This window comes from Zootoca vivipara, chromosome 3 (assembly GCF_965207765.1).
Source record: "Zootoca vivipara chromosome 3, rZooViv2.hap1.1, whole genome shotgun sequence".
Lineage (NCBI taxonomy): Eukaryota > Metazoa > Chordata > Lepidosauria > Squamata > Lacertidae > Zootoca > Zootoca vivipara.
The window spans coordinates 4,663,490-4,676,470 of NC_142586.1; the positions used below are offsets into that span (position 1 = coordinate 4,663,490).

General features: G+C 47.7%; 1 protein-coding gene across 1 annotated transcript; it reads left to right on the plus strand.

Annotated features, from left to right (window-relative positions):
* Positions 1 to 1,554: 1,554 nt before the first annotated feature.
* RAB20 (RAB20, member RAS oncogene family) lies at positions 1,555 to 12,237 on the plus strand. The gene is made up of 2 exons (XM_035110369.3): positions 1,555 to 1,749; positions 11,462 to 12,237. The coding sequence occupies exons 1-2, from the start codon at positions 1,578 to 1,580 to the stop codon at positions 11,980 to 11,982; spliced, it is 693 nt and encodes a 230-aa protein (XP_034966260.1). The 5' UTR covers positions 1,555 to 1,577; the 3' UTR covers positions 11,983 to 12,237.
* Positions 12,238 to 12,981: the final 744 nt, after the last annotated feature.

Here is a 12,981-nt window from a genome sequence, read left to right on the forward strand (position 1 = left end):
AAAAGACACCGGCCATTCAAAGCCAAAGGACTGATTTCCACCCCGGGGGCGGCGGCGGGAAGGAGGAGGGTGGAGGGCCGCCTGCCTGCCTGTCACAACAACCCTGCAAGGCAACCAGTGCTCCCTTTCCAGAAAAAGGGGCTGGAACCGGGGATGTAGCCAGGATTTGGGTTGGGGGTGGGGCAGAACTTGGGTCAGCTATGTATTTTTATTTATTTTTATTGATTAGAGAATGGCTCTGGCGCCCACCTGAGAAGGGCCAGCTCAATTCTGGCTGAAGAAAAGCTCCAGAGGTCACCCACTGAAGTCAGGCCTCTCTCCTACAGTAAGAGCTGACAGTAAGAGCTGTTCGGCAGTGGAATTTGCTGCCAAGGAGTGTGGTGGAGTCTCCTTCTTTGGAGGTCTTAAAGCAGAGGCTTGACAGCCATCTGTCAGGAATGCTTTGATGGTGTTTCCTGCTTGGCAGGGGGTTGGACTGGATGGCCCTTGTGGTCTCTTCCAACTCTATGATTCTAATGAAATATGATAGCGATGTTTATTTTTGTATTATTGCAACTACCGGTATTTGTTTTATTACTGTGGAATCTCCAAATGAAAGCATTTGTAAAAATAAAAATAAAAAAATAAGTTGCATTACTGAAATAAATGCACTTTTTGACATTATTCTAATTTTCCGAGTTTCACCTGTATTCTGGATATATAGTGACAATAACCACTGAAGAACCATTTTTGGACTTTTTATGTAGAAAGGAAAATGAATGAATCTGAAGCGACTGGGATTGAAAATTGATAAAACAACGTTTAGCAGATTGAGGAACAGTTGGGCATTGCCCTGGTATACAGCTGGACACTATTCTAGAGTGGATGTTTGGAATACTTTGAATAATCAGATATCCATAATGGAAGTGCTTTCGACTTCTTTCCTTTCTCTCTCTTTCCCCATTTTCTTTTTTTCTGATTTATAAAATGCTATTCAGGCAGAGACTGAATGCAGCTCTTTGGGTTTCTCTGCCGTTAGACGGCTCCCTTTTCCTAGGTGCCCCCTTCCTGGGACTCTGACGCGACGCCCCCTGTCTTTTGTCTGGGGAGGGAGGGAAGAGCGAGTGGGTGTCTGCAGAAACTCGCCTAGGGCCAGGGGGGGCAGCTTCTTTGCCCACCCACTTTTGCGCCTGGCCTGTGGCTCCCTCCAGGGGGTCCGGAGAAGGTTCCTCCCTTGGGCTCAGCCTTTCCCGCTGCCCGTGGGAAACGACCCACGTCTCTCCTCGACTCCAGGGATGGAAGGCGCCCAGCCAGGATGCTGATTCCTTGGGCTGGGAGCCCCGACAGCCTCCCTTCCGCGCCTGGCTTGGCTGGCGGCCCAAGAGGGATGGAGCTCTTCTTCCCTCCGGCCTCCCGTCGGGGCTCCCCGCCTGAAGCCGAGCGAGAGGCGGGAGAAGAGCCTGAAGGCGCCCGCGCCAGGGCCCCGGCCGGCGGCAGGAGGCGACCAGCGAAGCCCCTGCCCAGCGCCCGCCCCGCCCGGCACCGCCCTTCCTCTTCCGCGTCGAAGTTCCCCTCGGCGGCTCCGGGCCGGAGCGAGCATGAAGAAGCCCGACGGGAAGGTGGTGCTCCTGGGCGACGTGAACGTGGGCAAGACGTCGCTGCTGCAGCGCTACACGGAGCGCCGCTTCCTCGAGACCGCCAGCACCGTCGGCGGCGCCTTCTGCCTCCGCCAGTGGGGGCCGCACAGCATCTCCGTCTGGGACACGGCAGGTGAGCGGGACACCACGCCGGCCCCGGACCGGGAGCGCTCTTGCCCGAGGAGAGGACAGGCCGGCCACCGGCCGCTCTTCTACCTGCTCCTCGCCCGGTGCCCTCGGAGGGGAGGGGCCGCGGCCTCGCTCGGAGTCGGGGAAGAAGCGCTTCGACGGCGCCTTGCGTGGCTCTGCGGAGCGGCGAAGGCGCCCTCCCAAGGCCGGTCCGTCCTCTTCCCGCCCCGGCCTCCCTCCCTGGCAGCGAAGACGCCAAGAGTCTCGTCACGTCTGAAAAACGGACGACGACGCCTCCGACCTCGGGGCCTCTTGCCCCAGAAAGAGGACGCGTCCGTCCGTCGGTGTCACGAGACTCTCCGCAGGTTTTCCTGCCATGGACTGGATAACATTGCTGAGCGCTAAGCCTGTGGCATTTAGAAGGGCAGGAGCTTTTGCGGAGCAGAGTCCGCTCTAACAGAAGCTTCCATGTTGCGCTCAAATCGCAAATATGCACGGGGGCAGAAGGGGGGGGGGAAGTAAACGGAGAGACACAACGGCCGTGAGATGCAAGAGGCACAAGTCCTTGGCAATGCAAAATAATCTTAGTGTGGATTCATCCTACTTCCTCGCCTCCAGAACGCATAAAATGTTTTGTTTTGATTGCAGCCTGCATGCTTTTTTACCTAATACTGCAGCAGCATTGGGTACATATTTGGGTATACAGTAGGCTTCCTCTGTGGATGCACAAATTGTCTTTGGCAAGACATCTCTGGCCTTATCTCTAGTGTGACATGTTGTTGACATCTGTCTGGAGAGACAATGGAGTGTGCCTCGGGGGGGGGGTGAAGTCAAACTGCTGTATTAGCAGCACCCAAGTGACCTCCCTGGGGAAGAAGCCTGGGCAGGATGTCTGGATGACAAGACCACCCTCTTGACCTCACGGATGTAATCCAGCGGAAACCAGAGCAATACATTTGGCACCAGCTTGGTTGCCGGAGTTGCCGGAAGGAGGCATACAAGGTGGCATTCATGGGCATAGCCAAAGCGGGGCAGGGGGCAGAAATACTTAACTGACCAATCACTTTGGTTCTGCCCGGCCAAAACAAAAATCCTGGCTAAGCCCATGGCGCCACCCAACTGCCTTAGGGACTCCACTCCAGATTTGTGTAGGGTTTACGAATCCTTTTTCTCTCCCAAAGTTATCCTGCAAGGCAGCAGAGGTTTAGGGTCAGAGTCTTCCTTCTCCTCGATGGGCTCCCTTCCCAGGTGGATGAGCCCCACCTGCCCTTCACTTCCCTCTACAGCAGTGGTTCCCAATTAGGGACTCAGGGACCCCAGGAGGTCCACAGAATGCCCCGGGGGTCTACAGCCCCATCTCTTGCCTCCCCCAACTAAATGTTTGTCATTTTTGCATTGCAATATCACAAGTTTTTTATGGTCTGTTTTAACGCTGTGAGATTTTTCAATGTATTGGCCAAAATTGGTTTTGAAATCACACCGTGATAACGATTTTGACCCGGCAATACGCAGCAATATATCTCTCCTTGTGAGAGGGAGAGCAAGGCAGCCGATGTCGAGGCACCGCTGATATCAAACGATGATCTCAGCTGATAACGCTGCTGATCTGAGCTGCCTTCCCTGAAGCTGAGGAAGACCAGGGCAGCTGTCGCCCTCCCTTCAAGGCCCCGTGCCACCACCTCCCCCTGGCACTGAGGTGGAGCAGCTTTTCTCAGCCAGCAGGAAATCAAACATTAAAAGCTTCCCTAAACAGGGCTGCCTTGACATGCCTTCTAAAGGCCTGGTAATTGTTGTTCTCTTTGAGAACTAAGAGTTTGAGTTTGCCCTCACCTGGTTTAGCCGGCCAGTTGAAAGCATTTCCTGGGTTGTGGCCACTGTGCCATGCTGACAGTTTCTAGGAGCCGCAGAGGAGAGCTGAGTACAGGATGGGACCAGAGGTGGACCACCTGCCCATGAAAGAGCATATGTCCCCCACCAGAGGTACTACCCCTCCCTTAACAACCAATACACCCCATTTCATCAGTTGAATGATTTCATTAATGTTAGCATCTTTTATTTTTCAGTTTTAGGAGTTGAGTTGACTGAGACAGGCCTGTGCCTCAGTGGAAGAGCCCATTTTGGCAGGGCTGGGAAAGGACCCTGCAGGAAAACCCTGGAGAGCTTTTGCCAGTCTGTAGGTGATACTGAGCCTAGATAGGAAGGTGGGGTGGACACTTACCGTGTTTCCCACATTTTAAGACACCGTCTTATATTTATTTTACTCAAGAAAATAAGCCTATGGCTTATTTTCGGTGGGGTGTCATATTTTTTAAATTAAGCAATCTACATTTTGACCTTTGGAGCTGGGCGCACGTCATACTTTTTCACAGGCGAGCGTGGTCAGAGCCAGGAGCGCGCCCAGTGCTGCCCGCGCTCCTCCTGGGGCCGCCACGCTCAACTCCCATGCCCAGCCAACCCAGAGATCCTCCCTCATTGCCGCGGGGCATTTCTTTTCATAGAATCATATGATTCTATGCCTCTTTTCAGGAGGAGGAGGCAGATGCCCGGAACCGGCTGCTGCAGCTGGGCCAGGCGGAGGCGAGGCCGCTGCTTGCCCCTGGGGGCTGCGGAGGCGGCTGGGCGGGGACAGCCGGAGCCCAGCCAGGTACCGGTAGCAGCAGCAGCGGGAGGACGAGTACGGTGCTGCTGCTGGCCACGGCAGGAGGAAGCTGGCGCCCGAAAGCGGCTGCTGCTGCAGTGCCGCTCCTCCCGAGGCAGCAGGACCCAGCAGCAGCGCCGCCCTCGTCCTTCCGCTGCTGCCTGGCTGGGCTCCGGCTGTCCCCGCCCAGCCTCCTCTGCGACCCCCAGGAGCCACCTGGCCCGGCAGCAGCAGCAACAGCAGCGGGAGGATGAGGACGGCGCTGCTGCTGGGTCCCACTGCCTCGGGACGAGCGGCGCTGCTCCGCGCTCTGTTGGGACTGCAGCAGCCGCCGCTTTCAGGCGCCTGCTTCCTCCTGCCGTGGCCAGCAGCAGCGCCGTCCTCGTCCTTCCGCTGCTGCCTGGCTGGGCTCCGGCTGTCCCCGCCCAGCCTCCTCTGCGACCCCCAGGGGCGAGGCGAGCAGCGGCTCGCCTCCACCTGGCCCGCTTTCGGGCGCCTGCTTCCTCCTGCCGTGGCCAGCAGCAGCACCGTACTCGTCCTCCCGCTGCTGCTGCTGCCCGGCTGGGCTCCGGCTGTCCCTGCCCAGCTGCCTCCGCAGCCCCCAGGCGCGAGCAGTGGCCTTGCCTTCGTCGGGCCCAGCTGTGGCAGCCGGTTCCGGGCGTCTGCCTCCTTCACCCGAAAAGAGGCAGACAACCTCCTCCTGCTGCTGCGGCTAGCATGCTCTGTATCACTGGCTGGCTGGGCGCTCGTGGTCTCACTCCGCGCAGCGCGGAGGTATGGCTTATTTTCAGGGGGTGTCTTCTATTTAACAAATACTTTAAAAGCCTGCTACGGCTTACTTTATGACTACGCCTTAAAAAGGGGGAAACACGGTAGGAGTGTCTTTGGTCTTAGACGTAGGTGCTTCAAATTATTAGTGTTGTTTATGTAAGTCTACTTCTGTGGCATAGGGACGCAGGTGGCGCTGTGGGTTAAACCACAGAGCCTAGGGCTTGCTGATCAGAAGGTCGGCGGTTCGAATCCGTTGCTCCCGTTGCTCGGTCCCAGCTCCTGCCAACCTAGCAGTTTGAAAGCCTGTCAAAGTGCAAGTAGATAAATAGGAACCGCTACAGCGGGAAGGTAAATGGTGTTTCCGTGTGCTGCTCTGGTTCGCTGTACGCCGGCTCCCTCAGCCAATAATGCGAGATGAGTGCTGCAACCCCAGAGTCGGTCACGACTGGACCTAATGGTCAGGGGTCCCTTTACCTTTACCTTTACTTCTGTGGCACATGGCTTTTATTTTCTCACATTGTTTGGGTGGCATCTAGAATGAGTTGGAAGTATCTTGACTGTAAGTTTCACATCTTTTACAGCAATTTATGTGTGTCCTAAAAAACAGAATGCTGCATGTTCACAAAATAATTTAACAGTTGCTCTTTTGAACTTCTCATTTTAAGAGGTTTCACTGGCTGTCCATCAATATGCAGATGATACCCAGCTCTCCCTCTCTTTTAAATCAAAACCAGGGAAGACAGTGAAGGTCCTGTGTGAGTGCCTGGAGGTGGTTGGAGGATGGATGGCGGCTAATGGATTGAGGTTGAATCCTGATAAGACAGAAGTACTGTTCTTGGGGGACAGGGGGCAGGTGGGTGTGGGGGGCTCCTTGGTCCTGAATGGGGTAACTGTGCCCCTGAAGGACCAGGTGCACAGCCTGGGAGTCATTTTGGACTCATGGAGGTGCAGGTCAATTCTTTGTCCAGGGCAGCTGTCTATCAGCTCCATCTGATACGCAGGCTGAGACCCTACCTGCCTGCAGACTGTCTAGCCAGAGTGGTGCATGCTCTAGTTATCTCCCGCTTGGACTACTGCAATGCGCTCTACGTGGGGCTACCTTTGAAGGTGACTCGGAAACTACAACTAATCCAGAATGCGGCAGCTAGACTGGTGACTGGAAGTGGCCGCCGGGACCATTTAACACCAGTTCTGAGAGATCTACATTGGCTCCCAGTACGTTTCCGAGCACACTTCAAAGTGTTGCTGCTGAGCTTGAAAATCCTAAACAACCCAGTATCCCTGAAAGAGCGTCTCCACTCCCATTGTTCTGCCTGGACACTGAGGTCCAGTGCCGAGGTCCTTCTGGCGGTTCACTAACTGTAGGAAGTGAGGAAGACCCTCCCAGCACATTTCAAGGCAATAAGCAACTATCTTACTTTGAAAAGACATCTGAAGACAGCCCTGTTTAGGGAAGTTTTTAATGTTTAATGCTGTACTGTGTTTTTCATATTTGATTGGGAGCCGCCCAGAGTGGCTGGGGAAACCCAGCCAGATGGGTGAGGTATAAATAATATATTATTATTATTATTATTATTATTATTATTATTAATCACACCCTTAAGCCACATACTTCTCACTGAAACGACATGTTTCATAGTCACAAGGAACTTCTATAGAAGATAAGGCATCTTTTGTACTTAGTCTTGTGGAAATGCAAGATCCATCACATGTGATCTTAAGAATGTGAGGATTTAACTTGAACTCTCTCTTGAGTGATGTGTAAAAACATGCATAAGATATGAGTGAAGTTCAAATTGCTGTGCAAGAAAGAAAAAGCAGCTCACAGGGAAGGAGGTCTCCTTTGCCACCAAACTAGTAACTTAGACGTGTACTTTTTCTGTTTCTTATTTCTGTAGCACTTTCCCTTTCACACCCAGTTAAGATAATTGAGCTTTACTGTCAGATGTCCCATTCTTAAATGGCAGTTTTAAGGATATTTATATATAGTTAGGAGCTTGAGATCATTTAGGGTGGATACGGAATGTTTCAACACACCAAAAGTTGGCCAGAATATATGGAACTTAGGTGAACACTTAGAGCCTCTCACCTTTCTCCTCTTCCTCCTAGCAAGATGTGCTTGTGCACCCCCTTGAGCTCCTTGGAAGATAAAGGTAGTAGATAAATGTAATAAATGAAATAAAATGAAAGACTTCTGCTTCTGCAGTGGGGCTTTCTTCCCCTCCTCCGCAAGCCCCCTGAAATTGGCTTGGGGTTGGAATTGGGAGTGCCCACCCCATGTGTGGCCAGAGAGGAGGGGATTGTTCCATTTGGCAAGTCAAAATGATGTTTGTGTGGTGCTGAATTCTATCCTTTAAAAATCAGTGAGGCTGTTTATTTATGGCGGTGGTTTTGGTTACTATTTTGACTAGACACTTCACTGTGGCCACTGTCCTCTAGGCTCAAGGTGCCATGTGGCACCCAGTTTATATATCTTGAGTTTCTAACAATGCGCAATAACTACTGCCTAGTTCATTTGGTTTGGTGTTTGGGCTGTGTATAGGTGAAATGTTTTATTAGCACTGTTGTGCAAACTTAACAACAACAACAAATATATTTGCTTACCTTTTGTTTTTGAGTGCAGTGAACCAGGACGTGAGGTGGACCCATGATTCATACCCATCATATTGGATATGATGGAGGCTCTGTTTTCCAATGCAAAAAACATCCCAGCCTGGCTGCCCCACGGAGACTCTCACAGAGACAGGCCTAACACTGCCTGCTAATACATCTTCTAATTTCTTGTAATATACAGCTGAGAAGCCATCCGAGGCAGAGGATTTCCCTGATTTTGCCTTAGATATTGATTGTTGTATCTCCATCATCGTTATTGTTGAATTTAATTGTTCAATTTTCTCACCATCTACTGTTGGTAGTCTATTCTGAGTTATATATATATTTTCATTTCTTCCTGATCTTCTTCGGCAAGATATAATTCCTTATAATAATTTATAAAAATTTATCTGATTTCTTTAGGTTCATCTATTATTTTCCCTTCTACTATTTTCTCCTTTTGTCTTTTCTTTAATTGCCATGCGAGCAACCTGCCTGGCTTATTTGCGAATTCATTTGTGTGTGTGTCTTGCCCTCTTTATCTTTTGCTCAATTTCCTGGTTCAAAATCATGGAGATTTGTGTTTGCAATATCTTAATATTATTTTTTGGCCCTTCCTCCATCGGATTTTTAGCCAATTCCAAGCATTATCTCTTATCTCTTTCAAAAGCTTTTTGTTGAATGAAGAATCCTCACATAACTGCCTTGGTTGCATCCCAGACAGTGTTGATATCTGTTCCCTTATTCAAATTAAATTCAAAATATTCTCTTAAAATTCATTTTGCTTTTTCTAATAATTTTTCATCATTAAGAATGGATTCATTAATTCTACATCTTCTTACTGTATTCCTTCCTTCCTTTATTTCTAAAGTAATTGGATTATGATAAAATACTGTCTTTGAATAAATTTCAGCCTTCTTACATTTTAATAATATTTCTTTTGATACCCATATAGCATCTATTCTTGCCACTGATTTTTTTTGCTTCTGAATGATATGTGAATTGTTTTTCATTTGGATGTTTAACCCTCCAAATGTCTCATAAGACTAGGTTTTCTACTAGCTGTAGGAAATTTTATGGCAATCTTTCTCTTGTGTTGTCCTATCCATCTCCAATGAAGTAACTCCATTAAGGTCTCCCATTAATATAATTTTTGATTGCTAAATTCCAATAATTTATCTTCCATCTTCTTATAAAATTCCACTTTTTTATCATTTGGCGTGTATATTCCCACTATAATTATTTTCTCTCTTTGGTTTGGGACTTTTATCGCCATCCTCCTCCCTTCTTCATCTCTGAAAACCTGCTCCGGATTTAGTTTTGGGTTTGCATAGATAATGAAACTTTTTTTCTTTACCACATCCGAGGAAATAAACTCATCCCGATTTTTTTATTAACACCCTTCTGTGTTTTCTCATAACATGCGTTTCCTGTAAACAAATTACTGTATATCCCATCTATTTGTTAAAAGTAAGTGTTCCACCTTGTTTATTTTTAGTCTTATTGTTTAAGCTGTTAACATTCCATTAAATGATTTTGAGGTCCATTGGATTATGAATCGTCAACACCTTTATTTTTAGTATCTTACAATGAACAGTTAAAGTGTCTTTGGGCAGGCAAAATGATTAAGGGACTAGTGAAATTCTCCTATGAAGAAATGTTACAATAGTGGGGGGGGGTGTCATCTTGCTTGGAGGGCAGGAAGTGAATAAATGTATAACATTATCATGCTGTGGAGAAGCTTTTCTCCCTCTTACATAAACAGTTGTTTAGGGCTGAGCTTTGGCACTGAAATATTTCCCAAAGATCCTTTCAGTCATGGGAAACTTCTGAGGAGCAGCTGCATCTAGCAGTTCTTGGGCTGGAGAAAGTGGTGGGTGGAGTTTGAGACCCCTGTTTGCAGCCTGCCAAGACTGGGAGGGGCTTGGCACTCAGCCAGGGACATGTTTTACCCACTCCCACAAGGGAGTGAAGGAGGGAGCCTGCAAGGCGCTCCTGTCTCTGTAGTGAATGGCAGGAATAGTTCCAAAGGTTGTGGGACGCTCTTCTGGAGAACAAGGGAGGGAATAACGTAAGCATCAAAATCTGGTAGCAAAGCTGCTCTCTGTGGTGGAAGCCGAGTTTGTTATGAGTTTGTACCGGTAAGTGCAAGACACTCTAAAATCCAGATCAAGCTAGTGTTAGAATTGAATTAAGGCTTCTGTGTTAAAACTATGTGTTGGACTTCCACATATCAGAATCTAGTTCATTATTAAGCTGTGTGCCAGACACCTCTTTAAACCAAGGGAATTGTTAAACATGCTAGCAGCTAATTAATTCAAGCTCCTTTCCTTTTGGGAGGATAGCATGGCACCGCATTAAGACAATACAAAGGATCAAGGGCAAATCTCATTTGCAAATAGTGGGCTCCCTCCTTCCTTCAACAGAATTAGTTTAAAAGACAATGCCAGTTTTAGGTTAGAGTTCAGGTAGGAGTTATGCAACGGAGATAGGAAGCAGCAGACTGGAGAGAGTCAGGACACAGAGCAATGGATTCAAACTTCAAGAAAGAAAATTCCACCTAAACATTAGGAAGAACTTCCTGACAGTAAGAGCTGTTTGGCAGTGGAATTTGCTACCAAGGAGTGTGGTGGAGTCTCCTTCTTTGGAGGTCTTTAAGCAGAGGCTTGACAGGCATATGTCAAGAATGCTTTGATGGTGTTTCCTGCTTGGCAGGGGGTTGGACTGGGTGGCCCTTGTGGTCTCTTCCAACTCTATGATTTTATGATTCTATGATACAAGTTTGAGAGCCATGTTTGAGGTCTGCTTAAAAGTTCAAAGCTGAGCTGGAGCTATGGGGGAAGGCAGAACCTCTTGGGGGGTGAATGCTGGGAGCCCCTCCATCATAGAATCAGGTGATATATCTGTGTAAATAGACCATAGATCATAAAGAAAAAGAGAAGAGTTTGGATTTGATATCCCGCTTTATCACTATCTGAAGGAGTCTCAAAGTGGCTAACATTCTCCTTTTCCTTCCTCTCCCACAACAAACACTCTGTGAGGTGAGTGGGGCTGAGAGACTTCAGAGAAGTGTGACTAGCCCAAGGTCACCCAGCAGCTGCATGTGAAGGAGCGGAGACGTGAACCCGGTTCCCCAGATTACAAGTCTACCGCTCTTAACCACTACACCACACTGGCTCTCAACTCCAGAGTTGCCACTGTGCCTCATTTCCCAAAGTACCTGGAACCCCTGGAATCTCACCCTGCTGTGGGGATTGGGGTGGCATCATGTAACAATATGTTGTGCAAGGCTGAAGGCCCAAATATGTTTTTGGAGGGGGTCCTCATGGCATAGTGAGCTAAGAGACTGCTCAGTATTGTCAGGTAACGCCTTCCATTTCTGTCTTCTGTGGATGTCAGGTTGGGGTGGCAAGTTCAACTCAGTTTAAAATCACCCAAGGTCCTCTACTGAGCAAGTGAGAGAGATATTGTTCCCTAGCTGGAAAGAAGGAGGTTAAAGGGGACAAGAAGCCCAGAAACCCTGTGACTGAGCGGCAGAGCAAAAAGAATTAGGGAAGACTCACTAGGGGAGAGAGGGTGGCCAAGGCAGACTTTTCTCTCATACAACATGCTTCTGTGATGCTGCTGGCGAATCTGTTTGTTTGATATATACGTAATTGAATATAGACTGAATGAAGTTGTGCTTCATACATCCATGCTATTTTCTGTCTTCTAGGTCATGAGCAATTTCATGGACTTGGATCTATGTACTGCAGAGGAGCAGCAGCTGTTATCCTCACTTACGATGTAACCAACTTGCAGAGCATCTGGGAACTTGAGGATCGGTTCCTGGCCTTGACAGACACGGCCAGTGCAGACTGCATCTTTGCTATTGTGGGGAACAAAGTGGATCTCACAGATGCTTTTGCCTTTTTGCCAGAAGCAGGTGAACGTCAGCCCGACAACAGTCTCATTTCTACCAAGTTGAAAAAACAAGTGCATATGAGTGATGCCATAGCACTTTATAAGAAGATCCTAAAATACAAAATGTTGGATGAGAAGAATGCTCCAGCAGCAGAAAAAATGTGTTTTGAAACTAGTGCAAAAACTGGCTATAAAGTGGACCACGTATTTGAAACTGTATTTGAGATGGTGGTACCAGTAATTTTGCAGCAGAAAACTGAAGGGTCACTGCAAACTGTAGATTTAAATAATATCAAGACAACTAAAAACATACCATCCAGCTGCTGCAAATAAATAACAAATGAAGGATATATAAAAATATATATAAAGATGAACCAGATCAGCTACTTTTTTGGCAAAACAGATCTATGAAACTGAACTTGATTAATAGAATGGATTAGCAGAGGCAAACACTTAATTGGGGAAGATTTGAAACAATGGTATAAAATTTGATTTTTAAGTAATGTTTCCCTCTAAAGTAATTATTTAAAACTTCTATATTTAGCTGAGTGTGATTTATCCACATTAAATATGTTATATTCACCTGTCTACTGTTTTTCACATTCTTCTGTCCTGTCCATTTTAGCAGTGCCACATATTTTTGCATACAGTGTGTAGCAAGAGAGAGTTGCTAAATTGTACTTTTGCACAAGTACTAACTAGAAAAGACTGATGTGCAGAAAAGATACGAGTGCAGAAACAGAATTTTTTTTTAGTTTCTTAGAATCATAAATTGTAGAGTTGGGTGCTTTGGATATGTAGCCGTCCTGATTCAAACTGGTTAACCCCCCCCCCCCACTTCATTCTCATAAGCTGTAAGGTTGGAGCCACAGTTGGAAGGGAAAAGTCCCGCACACTTCTGTCAGCATAATGTACAAGAGCAGTGATAATTTAGAAAGCTGTCTGTAATCTTAGTCTGGAAGGTTCCCAAAACCTTTATCGCCATGTGTCACATTTCAAACGCGAGAACCCCCCAAGTTGGTTGAGGATCTTTGATCAGGTCATGAGAATTTCTACCCGCCTATAATTATATAAGACAAGTATTTGCATTTTTTAGAGTTACTGGGAATGGCATTCTGATGGAACTGCTGAGATATGCTGTGGTTTCCTATATAAAGCACTATGTGAATTCAAGCGAGACTTAGCTAGGAGCACCTGCAGCTTTTGATATTGACCATGGTATTGTCATGGATTGATCCTGACTACCTACGTACCGTATTTTTTTGCTCCATAGGACACACTTTTTTCCTCCTAAAAAGTAAGAGGAAATGTCTGTGCGTCTTATGGAGCGAA